Source organism: Pogona vitticeps, chromosome 1 (assembly GCF_051106095.1).
Source record: "Pogona vitticeps strain Pit_001003342236 chromosome 1, PviZW2.1, whole genome shotgun sequence".
Taxonomy (NCBI): Eukaryota; Metazoa; Chordata; class Lepidosauria; order Squamata; family Agamidae; genus Pogona; species Pogona vitticeps.
The window spans coordinates 355,748,064-355,765,685 of NC_135783.1; the positions used below are offsets into that span (position 1 = coordinate 355,748,064).

General features: G+C 44.8%; 3 protein-coding genes across 11 annotated transcripts in view; all 3 read left to right on the forward strand.

Moving 5' to 3' along the window:
- The window catches only part of LOC140706082 (uncharacterized), a 276,919-nt gene that overhangs the window by 180,895 nt on the left and 78,402 nt on the right, over window positions 1-17,622 (forward strand). The window lies entirely within an intron of this gene.
- The window catches only part of LOC144586363 (uncharacterized), a 222,623-nt gene that overhangs the window by 126,599 nt on the left and 78,402 nt on the right, over window positions 1-17,622 (forward strand). The window lies entirely within an intron of this gene.
- On the forward strand, window positions 8,527-16,150 carry LOC144586369 (uncharacterized). Its single transcript, XM_078384500.1, has 2 exons — window positions 8,527-12,766; window positions 15,386-16,150. The coding sequence occupies exons 1-2, from the start codon at window positions 11,855-11,857 to the stop codon at window positions 16,016-16,018; spliced, it is 1,545 nt and encodes a 514-aa protein (XP_078240626.1). The 5' UTR covers window positions 8,527-11,854; the 3' UTR covers window positions 16,019-16,150.

Consider the following 17,622-nt stretch of genomic DNA (forward strand, 5'->3'; position numbering starts at 1 on the left):
GTCTCTGGCTCATCATTACCCCCCTGAACTGTCCCTGTGGTGGCTTGTGAGCGTGTAATCACTAGCACCCGTTTCACATGTTCAGCCAGGTCATTTCCCACGAGCACGGCTGCTGGCAGAGTCGATGAAATCGCTATCCGCCAATCTCCCCTCCAGCCTTGAAAGTTGACAGGTACCTCTGCTACTGGCAGAGAGATTATCTGCCCCTCAATCCCTGCCACCTTCATGCTCTCATTTGGGATTATAAACTCCCTAGGGATGATATCTGGATGGCACAGGGTTACCTGGGAACAAGTGTCCCGCAGTCCCCTATACTGACGGTCAAGTATTCCTACGTCCACCCCTGCTGTCTCAAACAACTGAGAATCTGTTTTTATCAGCAAGCAGCGCTTCACCTCCATAAGAGGACCATTTTCCTCAGCCTGATCAGCAGAGGTAGCTGTTCCAGACTGAGTAGTCATGGCAACAGGCTCCCTCTGTGACAATGAGCTTTGCTCCTTCTGGACACAGAACACAGCTTTTGGCTTGGTCCCACTAGCATTCTGAGGCACCATTCCTTTTAGCTGCTTTAATTTCTGACACTCTGAGATTAGATGACCCTTTCCCTGACAGAAATAACATTTTCTGGCGTATTTTGATTCTCTCTCATCTTGTTTTGGTTTTCCCTCCAAAATCTGAGGTCTTGGTTTCATGTCTGAGGGCTTCCCTTCACCATGGGCCCCTCCCCCTTGCTGGCTTTTCCCTGGTCCCTGAGAGTACTTGCTGTAGGTTTCTTTGGGTTTACCTACAGATTTCCCCTCACCCAAGGGCTTTCTTATTTGGGAAATAAAATCTGCGATCTCTGCGGCTGCTGCCACAGATTTCGGTTTCCTTTCCCTCACCTGGAATTTCAATTCCCCCTGCAGGACTGAATAGAACTGTTCCAGGGCTATCAAGTCTTTAAGCTGCTCATAGGTCTCTGTTCCCTCCTGCGATAGCCATTTCTCAAGCAGCCTCACCAATTGGGCCCCCACTTGGGTAAAAGTCTGTTCTGGTTTTTTTGTGAGGGACCTGAATCTTTGTCTCAGCTGCTCTGCATTTATCCCATGTCTTGCAAACACCAGTTTTTTAAACTCTGCAAAATCTTTCATCAGTTCCTCAGGCATCTCGGCATAAACCTCAGCCAGGCTACCACTGATTAAAGATCGCATGATGGTCATCTTCTCAGTTTCCCTCACTGAGAAGTCCACAAACGCTCTTTCCACTAAGGAAAAGAACACCTCAGGACAATCTCCCTTGTGGTACACAGGGAATTTCTTCAGGTCAGCCTTAGACAGTTGGCCTCCCTCAGAATCCCTATTATTATTATTGTTCTGGTTCATCATTTCCAGTTTTCTTAACTCATACGCCATCCTTTCTTTTTCCAGAGCAATTTTCTCTCTCTCCATTCTTTCTTCCCTCTCCATTCTCTCTCTCTCTCTCTCTAATTCAAATTGCCTTTGTTTCTCCCTTTCCTCTCTTCTTTCTCTCTCTAATCTTTCCTCCATTTCCCTCACCCTCAGTTCATGCTGTTGGGCTAGGAGTATTTTTCTGAGTTCTGGGTCCTGCTCTCCTGTGCTGTCACCTTGCACTGAGCCAAATTCATCCTCAGAACCTTGGTCAATCTGGGGGTCTTTCACATCACTCATTTCTGCCATCTGGCTTCGAGTCAAGGGCATAATCCCCCCTCAGAACAGGCTGCTTTAAAAAGTCAAGCCTCAAAATAAAACGACCACTTTTTTCCTTTTTGCCTCAGAACCAGCTCTCCCTAGAGATTGCTGCTGTTCTTCAGCACTAAACTTGCAACAGTATCGAGTCAGAGCCTACCCCCCTCTGCTGGGCCTCTCAGCTGGCAAGCTAGCTCGCTGTTGCTACGCAGTTTTTCCTCAGCTTTTTCCCGCCAAAACTAGGCTGCCTCAGAGCACCTTAATCTAAGTCTCCCCAGTTGGCACGTTCTTCTACTAGCGCACCTCCCCGTGAGGTACACCTAGAAGATTACCTACGCGCCTCAGACTGTCCCTGACTAGACCCCCCTTGCTCTGGGCACACCTGCCAAGGCTTTGCTGGACCGCTGGACAACTGGACCAGTCGTATCCCACACGCTGGACACCAATCAATGTGACAAACCCAGACCTACTGGGATCTGCCACACAGTTACACTAAGCTGCCACCAACCATTCCCTATAAAAAGTCACACAGACCAGGGATGGATTTTTAAACAATAAAAAGAATAAGGTTTATTTTGAATACACACAGGGAAACATAAACAATCAGGTGAATAACATAAAGTAACGTGGCTTATTCTCACACACACAAGCATACAGTTTGGTTCACCTAGAACCTTTAACTTAAAGCACAGACCCTGAACCCATCAGTTCTGGCTAACCAACAGACCCCTGAACCTTTCAGGCTGGTACTCTGACACACAGTAGTACCCTGTCAGACACCCAGACTCCCACAACAGCTTCTTCTTCCCCAGCTGCTGCTTCGTCCCAACCCAGTGTCTCACAGTCTGTCTCAGCATCTCCCTTCACCACACAGGCATCACATATTTATACAGTACAGCCCCTCCTCCTGATGTCCCGCCTTCCACTCCCCATAGGATGGAACTTTCCCTCCAAACCCATGACAGACAGGTAACATCAGTGCTGTTATGTAACAGCTAGCAGCTCTTGGGAATAGCTCCCGGGAAATGCTAGAACCACTTCGGTCTGGGACCCTCCCAGAAATGGGGGAGCCAAGGAAGAGTCAGGAGAGACCCTTCTGCAGCAGTTGGTGAGCCACAGAAGTTAGAAGATTGGGCAGCAACTCGATTTTTCTTTCTTCTGGAAATTCACATCAGCACAGACGAAGACGGGCGCCATTTTTGGCAACTAGCCAAAGACAGCTCCGTTCGCCGAGAATAAGAAAACAGAAGCACGGCGAAAGTATACATCAAAGTAAGTGGAAGCCCTTGTTCTATGAAAAACCTCATTAAATGAAGAACAAGTGATTGTGTGCAAATTTATGACCAAATGAGATAAGGAGCAGCATTCCTAGCATACCAGCTTTTACTCAAGCTGAAGGTCGAGTCATTTCTAAAGGAACAGCCAGGCAGAAATAACTCGTGTCTCCATTAAAGGAGGAAAAATAACTCTTGAAGAATCAACTGACAGGCTTTGAAAAAATAAATTCTGTTGCAAGCTGTTCACTTTGGACCCTTTTCCTCTTTGAATATATATTTTTAGACTGTGTGGGACTCTGCTTTCCATGGATAATATATTTGCCGGGACCCTGATTGCTGAACCTCTCTTTTCGGGGGAGGAGAAGGAAGTCACTGGAAGTAAAAGGGAGAAGAACGGACTGTGGGCTGTGAACTGGGGGCTATGTGGTTTGAACTGAACTGGGATCTTGACAAATGACATTCTAATAATAGAGTCTTGCCGGGTGAAGGTTAAAACAAACTTGGAGAAGAGAAAAGAAGGGAAAAGAAGAAGCAACCGGTCTGAAAGTTATCAGTGACGTGGAAAAGGACTGGACTACAAAGACACTTGAGAGATTCATGTTTTAGATTCCATCTCTTACTTGAATGTATCTGCTATCTTATTGCTAATATGGTATAGTTGCAAGGAGAAATATTAGAAATATTGGATGTGTATTGGGGTAAAGGGGAGAGGGAATTTTAAGTGAAAATAGTGGAAATAGAAAATGGAACCTCCCCCTGAGAAAATTACAGATCGGTGGCTAGACTGGAAAACCTCTTTTCAGATGTCACTGTTGCAAAAATTCATGCAGGTAAATTATTATATTGACCAGATGGAAGACGTGATTGGAGGCTCTAGGGGAGGGAAGGTAGCAGAGGTTAAATTACACCAAAAAGAGATCTCAGAACCGGCTGTATTGATGAAGATATCAGATAATATACAAGGGATGGAGGGCCACCCAGTAAGCGATGTAGCGATAGCAGATAGAAAAATTGAGGTTGAAAAGCAAACTTTGAATGATATTGTTCCCCCTTTTAAAATATGGAAGAAAAAAGAGTCGCAGAAACAAAACAAGCACAGGGAGGAAAGGGGAGGGGAGAACAGAATTTATATTATTTTGGGTTTGTTGAGTGTATTCTCAAGAAAAAAGGAGGGTGAAAGAGGGGATATATTTCACAATTGGCCTTGGTGTTCTGATGCTGTGGGAATAACATAGATTTAAGCTGTATTACACGTATAAGTTGAAAGCTAAAGAGGTTAATACATAGACAAAATAGTCAAAAGAAGAAGAAGAAGAAGAAGAAGAAAGATGAACCTTTATTGGAACATGAATAGATTAGATGTTTATATACTTGATATGAAAGATTGAATGATTATGCATTTGATGTTTTCTTATTCTCAAAACCCTTTTTCCATCCCCCCCACTGCCCTTTGCCTTTTGTATTCCTTCCCCATTACCCAATAGTTTTGAAAATAAAATTTAAAAAAATTGTCTGGTGCTTATTTTACCTTTAGGTGTCACCTGAGATTTTACCAGCTTACACACGTCACAGTCTAGATAATTTTGACACTCTTTTAATTGAACACCTCTTGCTATGGTTTCTATTTTTTGTAGTTTTCCAAAATTTACATGCCCAAGACTTCTGTGTAATAAGTGTACACATTTATTATGTTGTGTGTTTCTCCAAACAACGTGTGTGTCTCTTTGTGTTTTGTTTCTTAAACTGTATAAACTGTGTGTGGAGATTTGCTTGACACTCTCCCCCCAACCTGCAGGGTGAAAAAGATGGCAGCATGGTCACTATTCCCTAGGGACTCAGTGACATTCCCGTCCCTAAGCAGGTCCTGAGTACCACGTAATAATAGATCCAGAGTCCCCTGTCCTCTCTGTTGGGCTCCATGAGAAATTGCTCCAACGCACAGTCGTTTAGCATGTCAAGAAACCCAGTCTCACTTTCTTCATCTTAGGACACATTGGCCCATGAGGAGAATTAAAATTCCCCATGATTCCAGTCCTGTCCCTTTTGGACACCTCCCTGATTTCTCTCCACATTTCAAATTTTTCCCCTCAAGTTTTTTCCCACGTTTCCCCCTCAAGTTTTTGCTCTGGAGGATGAGAGCAAGCCCACCACCACTTTGCTTCTTGGCTTGGCAGTTTAACCCACAGTGATTCTGTGATGGATTCCAACCCGCCGTCCATCTCAATTCTGCTGGATTCTACCCCTTCTTTGACCTAGATGGCCACCCCACCTCCAATACGCCCCTACCGATCTATCCCTCCTTTAGACTTTATCATCTGTGATTGCAGTTCTCTGAAATCCCACCAGGTTTCCTTTATGATCACTGTCTCAATCTTATATCCTCCCAATATTCCAGCTCTCTCACCTTTGCTCAGGCACTTCGGGCATTTGCATAAAAGCCTCTGTGTATGGAGGTCCCCCAAGAAGGGCTGTTTGTTTGCTCCTCCTTCCAGTGGACCAACAATCCCATCCCATCATTCTCTCTGTCCTAATTACTACACTATCATTAGGTTGTTGTGCCCTACCCTCTCCACCCTCTTTCCATAGGGATGAGTAGTCCCGAAATGAATGCCTATCGGCTCCTGTTGGCTTTCCCCCGGGATTCAGTTTAAAAGTTGTTCTGCCACTTTTTAAATGTTACGCGCCAGCAGTCTGGTTCCGTGTTCATTCAAGTGAAGCCCGTCCCTCTTTGTACAAGCCTGGCTTGTCCCAAAACATCCCCCAGTGCCAAATGAATCTAAACCTCTCCTCTGGACAACCTCTCATCCATGCGTCGAAACCCCTGAGCTCTACCTGCCTAGCTGGCCCCGCGTGCGGAATAGGTAGCACTTCTGAGAATGCTACCTTGGAGGTACAGTACAATGTCGGTTTACGTACGCCTCGGTTTAGGTAAGGGAAATCTGTTCAAAATAATGCCTTGGTTTATGTTTCTTTTTTCCAGTTTTTTTCGCATTGTGAAGGAAGTTTCCCTGCGCCTGGAGGTTAATAGTGCCACCACCGTCACTATGGCAATCCGTGTTCCGATTTATGTATTTTTTGCACAACGTAATGTCCTGGAGGACACATTGGTTTTGTAAACCAAGGTACTACTTTAATTTGCAGCATTTAGATTTTGTAATATTAAGTTTTTCAGGGGGTCAAATACCTTCTCAATGTCAATGCATGCATTGTCGCTTTTATTCTCACAGATGTGGTTTATCAAATTCTTTCCTCCCCCACCTTTTCATACACCTTGGTTAAGGTATCTAACTCTGGAGCCAGACGTTGGGAGTTCACTTCCCTTCTCGCCCTGCAGTTCTAAGATTCTATTACCTCAGTACCTATGTCTCTGACTATCTCTGCTCCCTAGACTGTTTTCAGAAATTCCTGATGATTCTCTACCCGTAACAGCATTTTATCAACTCTACATCCCATCCCCTTCATGGATTTGTCCTTTCTCTTCACCCTCCAAATAATAATCTCTACAGATTTTATCAATTCCCGGCATTGACCACTAACTGCTCTTTACTGGTTTGCAAGTCCAATAATTTACCTGCATCACATTCGCCCACTTTTAACCTTCCTTTCTAACACTGTCCCTCCCTTTTATTCATTTTTGCTAAATAATCCTTTAATTCAAATATTTGTTTCCTCTTTAATCAACTATTAGAAATTCATTTCTAATTTTCTGGAAACTGAAGTACAATCATTGGGGAGAATTTGAGACGGAAAAGAAGTTAATATACTTTGATTTTGATGTACATATTTGGGTGTGGAAATGATCCTCCCTCCAAAAGGTCCCTCAGTGAAGAGCCCTTCCAACCTCAAGGCCACAGGAAACAACCTCCGCTCCGGCCTCATCCCCTCCCTGGTTCTCCTCCCTCGCCTTTTTTGGCTGTCTTTCCTTGCTCCTCCGTGACTCAGGTGGAGCCCAAACACATCATTCCTTCTTCCTGCAGATTTTGGAAGTGTTTGTTTCTCTTCTTTTTCTAAACTATCAGATGATGAACATGAGAAGAATTGCCCAGCAACATCTGATGCAACCTGGGCAGGAACTCATCATCAAGCAACAAAACAAAGAATTGAAAATCGGAAAGGACAGACATGGACTTAAAATGAAAGGACTGACGCAGAGGAGAAACCACGCAAATACATGTCACGTCAGTAGATATCAAAGAACACATCCAGGGGAGAAACTGTATCCATGTATGGAATGTGGAAGGAGCTTCAGTCAGAACAAAAGCCTCCATATACACCATAGAACTCACACTGGGGAGAAACCACATGAATGCATGGAATGTGGCAAGAGCTTTAGTCAGAGTGGTTCCCTTAGGTTACATCAAAGGACTCACACTGGGGAGAAACCATATAAATGCATTGGAATGTGGAAAAAGCTTTAGTAGTAGTGGTGCCCTTAGGTTACATCAAAGGACTCACACTGGGGAGAAACCACATAAATGCATGCAATGTGGAAAGAGGTTTAGTACAAGTGGTTACCTTAGGTTACATGAAAGGACCCACACTGGGGAGAAACCACATATATGCATGGAGTGTGGAAAGAGCTTTCGTACGAGCAGTGTCCTTAGGTCTCATCAAAGGACTCACACTGGGGAGAAAACACATAAATGCATGGAATGTGGGAAGATCTTTAATCACAGTGGTAACCTTAGGTCTCATCAAAGGACTCACACTGGGGAGAAACCACATAAATGCATGGAATGTGATAAGATCTTTAATCACAGTGGTAACCTTAGGTCTCATCAAAGGACTCACACTGGGGAGAAACCACATAAATGCATAGAATGTGGAAAGAGCTTTAGTAGGAGTGGTGTCCTTAGGTTACATCAAAGGACTCACACTGGGGAGAAACCACATAAATGCATGGAATGTGGAAAGAGCTTTAGTCAGGGTGGACACCTTAGGTCACATCAAAGGACCCACACTGGGGAGAAACCATATAAATGCATAGAATGTGGAAAGAGTTTTACTGGCAGTAGTAAACTTAGGTCACATCAAATGACCCACACGGGTGAGAAACCATATAAATGCATGGAATGTGGAAAGAGATTTAGTCAGAATGGAAACCTTAGGTTACATGAAGGAACTCACACTGGAGAAAAACCACATAAATGCATGGAATGTGGAAAGAGATTTAGTCAGAATGGAAACCTTAGGTTACATCAAAGGACTCACACTGGGGAGAAACCATATAAATGCATGGAATGTGGAAAGAACTTTAATCAGAGTGGTGCCCTTAAGTTACATCAAAGGACCCACACTGGGGAGAAACCACATAAATGCATAGAATGTGGAAAGAGCTTTAGTCAGGGTGGATACTTTAGGTTACATCAAAGGACCCACACTGGGGAGAAACCACATACATGCATGGAATGTGGAAAGAGCTTTAGTAGGAGTGGTGCCCTTAAGTTACATCAAAGGACCCACACTGGGGAGAAACCACATAAATGCATGGAATGTGGAAAGAGCTTTAGTCAGGGTGGACACCTTAGGTCACATCAAAGGACCCACACTGGGGATAAACCATAGAAATGCATGGAATGCAGATGGAGTTTTTTTCAGAGCTCCTGATAAGCTGTAAGGAGCTCATTCAGTGTTCTGCTGCTTTCCACGGGAAAAAAGAAACAACAAAATGTCGCGGCAGTGCAAAAGAAAAGAGAAGAAATGGAATGCATTTTGAAGTGCCACTTGTAAAGTGGTTTACTTCTATCATTAATTAACAGAGAGATATCACAAAATAGATGTTGAACCTTGTGCTAAAAAAATGAGAATAAGCATATATATTTTGCAATAGAAGCTTTTACAAAATTAGTGTAAAAAGCAAAGGATAGATGTTCTAACTCAGTGGTTCTTAACCTTTGTTACTCAGATGCTTTTGAACTGCAACTCCCAGAAACCCGTCAGCACAGCTAGTGGTGAAGGCTTCTGGGAGTTGCAGTCCAAAACTCCCGAGTAACCCAAGGTTAAGAACCAGTGTTCTAACTGATGGAACAAAAGCAAGTAGGGAAGAGAGTGAAGCTGTGTTACGAGAAAGGAACAGAGAACCATAGAGTTTTGATTTCATGGAGTACAACAGACAATGGAACTGATGCCGGGTGAAAGTCCTTGGAAGAGTGGAAAAATAACCATGAGGGAGTGACAGCCAGCAATGGATTTTAACATGGTTTGGTGAGAACAAAATTTTAGAGCCAAATAGTGCTTTTCTACTGTGTATGTATTTATTTTTAAAGTTTAAATACTTCTACATGTCTTTCATTAAAAATGATAAGGGTTTTTGCTTTTTATCATTGATTTCTTAGGAATTTTGAAGTGTTCTGAAGATGTATTCTCTATCTTTCTAGATTATGAGCTCCAGTGTTTTAATGTGTTTGTATTTAATATTCAAACATGTCTTAAATTTCCCCTATTATCTGAATTTAAATTCCTGCATCTTTTTACAAGGTGCAAGGATGCATTTTAAGTAAGACTGCAGTTTTTGCATAACTGTATGAGGTTTGTATTTGAAGATCTGTACCAACAGTGTTTTCCTCACTCCTATAAGACTGCCTTACATATTTTTTTGAATGTATTATATTTAAGTATGGAATCTAGAAAAGAATTAAAGAAATGGATTTGTAGAGAATAAACAAGTTTTGGAATTGCCTGTAATCACTACAACAATGAAAAGACTTCTTATGAGATACATACTTATGAGCTTCAAACACCTTGTCACTGACTGTCTATCTGACGGAGATAGTTGGGCTGAACCCATCCTGTCTGGAGTGCCGTCCTTTCCTGAGAAGAAAAGGGTGAAGCCCATGGAGCCCCAGAGACAGAATATATGACTCCATCAGAGAAGTGACACCTCCATGGGGAGATAGAGAGATGAGAAGGATCACAGAGAAAACCAGGAGGATAAAGATAGTTCTGGGTGAAGAATCAAAGGTTGAGATCAATGAAGGGATGGGAGAGTCAAGAAATAAAGAGCCTGGGGTGTCCACAGTGGAAGTTTCAGTGAGGGAAGCAGAAGGTCCATCAGAGGAAAAGAAGGATCCACCAGGTAAAGGAACCTTAGGAGCAGCAGAAGTGCAGGAGAAAAAAGAAAGGAATAAGACAGAAAGAGGGAAGAGAAATACTGTATATTTTGAAGAACAGTCAAGAATGGAGAAATTGATGATACCTCATGAGAGGCAGAAAGGAGTCGGAGAGAAGTAAGACTGGAGAAACCCTTCTATTGGGGAGAGAAAGAGGTCAGAAAGTGGAGGAGAGAGGAATGTTTTTTTCTTCTCTCCACTCCATCACATCTGGGACAGTTTTTAAAGAAATGTTGAACACTATTACAATTATAGCATTTCACAGCCAAAACTTTCTGCTGGTTTGCTGTGACATTATCGTTCATGAACCATCTTGGTTTGCAATGATTAATGACCTCTGCCTCTTTATAATGTCTCATTTGCTCTTATTTTATTCATTCATTCATTCATTCATTCATTCATTCATTCAATTTTTACCCGGCCCCTCTAGACAACGTCTACTCGGGGCGGCTTACAAAAATTAAAACAAAATTAAAACTTCCTCCAAAAGTCTTTGTGAGCAAAGGAAGGAAAGTGAGCCGTCCTCACAGGCGTCCAAAGAAGAAGGAGGCGGAGAATGTGCTGTGGGAGAATTAATAAAGCTAGATGATGAAGAAGGAGGCGCTAATAAAGCTATAGAGGTGTTCCTAGCGGAAAGGACGAGAGACTGGGGGGAGGAGTCGGGAGATTGGAGATGGGATGAGGTTATAAAGGAGGAGAGAGGAGAGAGAGGGGTAGATGGAGAAAAGGAGGAGAAAGGCACTCAAACGAGAGAGACAGGAGCGGAGAGGGAAAGAATTGCGACTCTGGTTAAGAACTTCCCAAACCTGATGAGAGAAGACGGCTTGCTACCTCTGCCGAAAGAGTTGAGCCAAACGGGAGTTCGTGAGTCCAAAGAGGGATGGAAACCGGGAGGGGGTATGGCTTCTCGCCCTACGATGGACAAGGCAACCCCTGGTGGTGTCAGCCCCTTCCTCCCCAGACTGGAGGGGTCGACCGTGGTCCATCCCTGTTGCAGGACTACCTGCTCAGTTCTGACTGCGTCGGTCGCGAGCCCGAACGCAATCACTCGTTTTGGGGTGAGGAAACAGTGAAAAGTAAAGATGTTATGCCTGGGACAAAGCCCAAGAAGTACAACCTGTTAACTGACGAAGAGTTGCCGGACCCATTCGGTCCAGAGTTATCTGATGTTAAAGTTAATAAAACCAATCCGTTTTTGACTGTTACATCGACTCCTGCCATTATTCCCGCCGAATCCCTGGGTCCGCCCTCTTCAGGAAAAGAACCCAATCACAGTGGCGCCCAACGTGGGGCGGACCAATGGGGAGGCAGGGAAGAGATGACGAGGATGCTGAAGACCATAGAGAGGCAGGAGAAGATGATCGAGAATTTGACGGAACAGCAAATGTTGGTTACCAGACACATGATGAGGCTGGGAATGGAGGATGAGAGAATCCCAAAGAATAATGTGTTTATAAAGAATGGGCTAGTGGCCGGCCCTGCCCCCATCAGAATACAAAAGATGAGCGCTAGTGATGATCCGGAGGCGTATCTCCATACATTTGAGCGAGTAGCGGTGGCTGCAGGGTGGCCTAAAGAACAATGGACTCTAATATTGGTACCTTGCTTGACAGGACTATTACAAGAAGTGGTAGACACCCTGAGCCCCCAAGAAGCCGCGCAGTACGAATCCGTAAAAACAGCGATTTTGAGGACTCTTAATCTGACGGAGGAAGCGTAGAGGAAAAGATTCAGGGAACTTAAGTGGAAACCGGGGGTACATCCGCGAACTTTGGTGCAGAGAATGAAAGCTAACATGACTAGATGGATTAAACCCGAGGACAAATCTAAAGAACAAGTCATGGAGGCGTTCATGTTAGAGCACTTGGTGACGACTTTGAGCGGGAATCTGAAAGGGTGGGTGCAGAAGAATAACCCAAAGCAGTTGGAAGAAGCCATCAAGCTGATCGAAGACTATTGCGCCTCAGAAGAAGCAATCAAAGAAGGTCCCGCCTTCTCAGGGGAACGTGGGAGACCTCGTGAGAAGGCGGGGATGCAGACACAAGGCGGTGGAGTAAAGAGAGGGATGGACGTGCCAGGAGGAGCTCGCCCTCGCGGACGCCCCTTCGAACCTATGGGGCCGAAGCCGGTGCGCCCGGTTACAGTGGATGACCGCGTGTTTGGGGGGCTTGTGTGTTTCGGCTGCGGGACCCCAGGCCACGTGCGCCGGGATTGCCCTGGGACAGACTGCTCTTGGGTAGGAGGATCGAATAATACCCAAGAGAAACCCGGGAAACAAGCAGGTTGGGAGGTGGTTGCATGGGTGAATGGGGAGAAGAAACAGGCGTTAATTGATACAGGATGTGGCAGAACCTTAGTGCGGGACATAAAATTAGAAGGGGTGGAAGAAGGGTTTACGGTGAAATGCATACACGGAGACTCTAAGACCTATAAGACGACGTGGGCCGAAGTTAAAGTTGGAGATGAGAAACGGAAAATGAAAGTGGGGATTGTTCCAGGACTTTCGAGAGAAATGTTATTGGGAAGAGACTGGGTGGGAGATAGAACGTTAGCAGAATGTAAAGAAGTGATGCAAGGAGACTGCGTTAAAATTGAAGTGGGAGATGATTTCTTACAGGAGACAACACGCGACCACATGCGTATGTTACAACAAGATGACGCCACGCTGCAAGAACACCTGCGAGCCGCGCGTGAGGTGGGCGAAGTAGTAGGGGGAGAAAAAGGGATGATTTTGGACAATGGGTTGTTGTATAATGTGGCAGAGAAGGGGGAAAGGCGGTTGGTTGTTCCCCAGAAATGGCGTATGGCGATTTTACATTTGGCCCATGATATCCCTATGGCGGGACATTTAGCATATGATAAGATGAGACCCAGGATTGAACAACGGTTTTGGTGGCCAGGAATGGAGAAAGAAATAGAGAGCTATTGTCAGACATGCCCAGAGTGCCAAAAAACTCAAGCCAAACCCAGACCAGGAGCTCCCTTAATACCCATGCCCCTAGTGGATCAGCCCTTCCAGAGGATAGGGGTTGACATCGTGGGGCCCCTCCTCAAATCGGCAGGGGGTCACACCCATATCTTGGTTATTATAGATTATGCTACCAGGTACCCGGAAGCGGTGCCCTTGCGGTCCACGACATCTAAAGTGTTAGCTCGGGAGTTGTTGCAAGTATTTACCCGGCTAGGTTTTCCGAAAGAAATCTTGACGGACCAGGGCACCAACTTCATGGGGCAAACATTGAAGGAAATGTGGGGGTTATTAGGGGTAAAACCCCTCCATACAGCAGTCTATCATCCTCAGACTAACGGGTTAGTAGAGAGATTTAATAAAACCCTCAAAGGGATGCTAAGAAAATTAGTGATGGAAAAACCGAAAAGATGGCACCTGCTAGTGGCACCATTGATGTTTGCAGTGAGGGAGGTACCACAGGCTTCCACAGGGTTTACACCTTTTGAGATGATGTATGGATGGAACCCCAGAGGTATATTAGATCTGGTCAAAGAAAAATGGGAGAGTGGGAGAGATGAGGTGCAAACGAACGTTAAACATGTCATAGAAATGAGAGAACATCTGAGGTTAGTGGCCTCTTTGGCAAGAGAGAATTTAGCGAAGGCTCAAGAAGGACAGAAACGGAGGTACGACGCCAAAGTTAAGACAAGACAATTCGAACCTGGGCAGAAAGTTTTGTTATTGATGCCAGAGGCTTCATCCAAATTATTCGCCACTTGGCAAGGTCCCTATAAGGTGTTGAGGAAAATAGGAGAAGTAGACTATGAGATTTGGATGCCTGACAAAGTTAAAAAGAAAGGCATCTTTCATGTGAATCTGTTAAAGGAGTGGAAAGAGAGAGAAGCATTATGGGGAGAAGTAAAAGACGAAGAATTTGGACCGGAAACAAAGGACTTTTTGCGTCAAGGAGTAGAATTAGGTTTGGGAGAGGAGTTAACCGCAGAGCAAGAGAGGCAGATGAGGGAGATAGAACACCGATACAAGGAGGTTTTCTCAGGAAAACCTGGTAACACCACGTTAGTCGAACATGCAATTAACACACAACCACAAGTCATAGTCAGATCAGGAAGTAGGAGTTGGCCTAGACACCTGAGAGAGACTATTAATAAAGAGATAGAAGAGATGCTTCAACTGGGCGTAATTGAGCCATCTTATAGCCCCTGGAGGAGTTATCCGGTAGTGGTACCAAAACCAGATGGGAGTGTTAGGCTATGCATCGATTATCGCAGATTAAATGAGGTGTCCAAGTTCGATGCTTATCCGATGCCAAGAATTGATGACCTGTTAGAACGATTGGGAGGGGCGGAGTACCTCACGTCATTAGACCTGACCAAGGGATATTGGCAAATACCCTTGAGGTTAGAAGATAAAGAAAAAACAGCATTCGTGACCCCTAAGGGTCTTTACCAATTCTCGCGTATGCCCTTTGGTTTGCATGGGGCAGCGGCGACGTTTCAACGACTAATGGATAAAGTGTTAGCCCCCGTTAAAGAGTTTGCTGGAGCTTATATTGATGACATACTTATATATAGTAAAAGCTGGGAGGAGCATTTAGTGCACCTAGAGAAGGTGTTACAGGTGTTGCAAGAAGCTCAACTGAAAGTCAATCCAACTAAGTGCAAAGTGGCACGTAAGGGGGTGAAGTTCTTGGGGTTTCAAGTGAAACAAGGTAGAATACAACCCGTGTCAGACAAGATTGACCAGGTGACCGCATGGCCCGTACCCCGGACAAAAAAGGAAGTACAGAGATTTTTAGGGTTAGCAGGTTATTACCGGCAATTCGTTCCTAATTTTGCCCATATTGCGGCCCCTCTAAGTGATTTGACTAGAAAGAAGAAAGCAAAGATGGTTTGTTGGGGGGAAGAAGAGACCAAAGCTTTTGAGGAGTTAAAACAGATACTATCAGAATTACCCAGTAGGTATGCCCCAGATTTTTCCAGGCCTTTCATAGTCCAAACTGATGCCTCAGATTGTGGGGTGGGGGCCGTGTTATCACAAGAGAAGGATGGTATAGAATTTCCGATAATGTATTTAAGCAAGAAGCTAACCCCTAGGGAACAGAAGTATTCAACTATAGAAAAAGAGGCTTTTGCAGTTAAATGGACTATACAAGCTTTAAGATATTACCTGTTAGGGGCACCCTTTACGCTCATCACAGATCATGCCCCACTACAGTGGCTGAACAGGATGAAGGATGTGAATCCTAGGTTGACCAGGTGGTACCTGAGTTTGCAGCCGTTTACCTTCACAGTGAAATATCGCAAGGGAAGTGCCCATGCTAATGCGGATTACTTTTCCCGACAGGGAGAGATGCTACCGCAAACCGAAGAGAGGACGGCCCACTCCTCAGGGGGGGCGTGTGAGCAAAGGAAGGAAAGTGAGCCGTCCTCACAGGCGTCCAAAGAAGAAGGAGGCGGAGAATGTGCTGTGGGAGAATTAATAAAGCTAGATGATGAAGAAGGAGGCGCTAATAAAGCTATAGAGGTGTTCCTAGCGGAAAGGACGAGAGACTGGGGGGAGGAGTCGGGAGATTGGAGATGGGATGAGGTTATAAAGGAGGAGAGAGGAGAGAGAGGGGTAGATGGAGAAAAGGAGGAGAAAGGCACTCAAACGAGAGAGACAGGAGCGGAGAGGGAAAGAATTGCGACTCTGGTTAAGAACTTCCCAAACCTGATGAGAGAAGACGGCTTGCTACCTCTGCCGAAAGAGTTGAGCCAAACGGGAGTTCGTGAGTCCAAAGAGGGATGGAAACCGGGAGGGGGTATGGCTTCTCGCCCTACGATGGACAAGGCAACCCCTGGTGGTGTCAGCCCCTTCCTCCCCAGACTGGAGGGGTCGACCGTGGTCCATCCCTGTTGCAGGACTACCTGCTCAGTTCTGACTGCGTCGGTCGCGAGCCCGAACGCAATCACTCGTTTTGGGGTGAGGAAACAGTGAAAAGTAAAGATGTTATGCCTGGGACAAAGCCCAAGAAGTACAACCTGTTAACTGACGAAGAGTTGCCGGACCCATTCGGTCCAGAGTTATCTGATGTTAAAGTTAATAAAACCAATCCGTTTTTGACTGTTACATCGACTCCTGCCATTATTCCCGCCGAATCCCTGGGTCCGCCCTCTTCAGGAAAAGAACCCAATCACAGTCTTCCAGAAATAACTGGCACATGCAAATTCTCCTCTGCTATGTTTTCCAAACTGATAACCAGGTTATCCAGGTTTCATCAAGACTGGTCAGGATCACGAAGCACTGTTGCAACTGTGTGCATTCCATCCCTCATTCCTGTAGCTGGAGAAATAAATCTAACATTTCTTTAATATGGTTCACCACACTTTCTCCAGATAATAAATGCTTGAGATATAGCTTTTGCGCTACAGCTGTTTTACACCCAGCTTTATCCTGGATATAAACATTTTAAAATACCTGCCAAAACTTTCAGCTTGTCTTCAGATTCCTCACATAAATCAACTGTGAATCTTCCAGTCACAGTATTATCGTGCCTCCTGCCTTATCATCACGTGCACGTTCCTCCTCTTCCGCAACATCAGGAGGATTTTGAACATACTGCCACAGAGACTCTCTCATCTAAACATCTTCATCTTTAGAGACCAAGACATATAATTAGTGTCATTTAAATGCAACATAGGTAAAGCACTGGCTTGCTGCCCTCTGGAACAGGCTGTTTCCATCTGCTCCACATCCTCTGAAGTACGTCCAGTCACTCTAGCACCGTCAGACTCGCTTGACGACGATTTCGCTTAATAGCAATTTTACTGGGACGCATTATCATCATCAAGCGGGGCACCACTGTACTTTATACATTCTTGGGCCCAATCCCAAAATACCTTACATCATTTTTCACTTAAATAAGACTACATCATTTTCTCTAGCAGTACAACATCAGTGTGGGAATGAAGGCTCAGCTCCCATAGGCTACCCCCTACAACTGCCATTCCAACTTCAGCTTTGGCTTTTAACGTGCTTCATCTCCTCAGAAATCTGAGAGGAGATTGTTTGTAGAAGAACCAATCTCCTCTGGGTGCATAACCCTGATGAAAATTTGTGCTCATGTATTCTCAGGACATAAGCAGAGTTCAGAGATAGTAGGTTGCAAAGTTACTATAATACACAGAGAGAAAACATCAGTCTATTTACAGATATACAGGGAGCATAGGCATTCAACTGGCAGTATAACATGACATGATACAACACGTAGTGATCTGATTTACAACATATAAGATGTCCCCTTTACACTTACAGTGGTGCCCCGCTAGACGCTTACCCATCGAAGTCGCTTGATGACATTTTGCGATTGCAAAATGATGGTTCCAATGGGGGAAACCGCTTTACGTTATTAGGAACCTGTTTTTCCGGCTCTGCAAAATGGCTTCCCTCCTTTCTCAGAATGGCTTCCCTCCCTTCTCAAAATGGCTGCTTTCCGGACAGAAGCTTCGCATTACAGCGATTTTTAACAGCTGATCGGCAGTTCTCTATGGGCAATCTTCGCTGAACAATGAGGTATTTCCCCCATTGGAACGCACTGACCA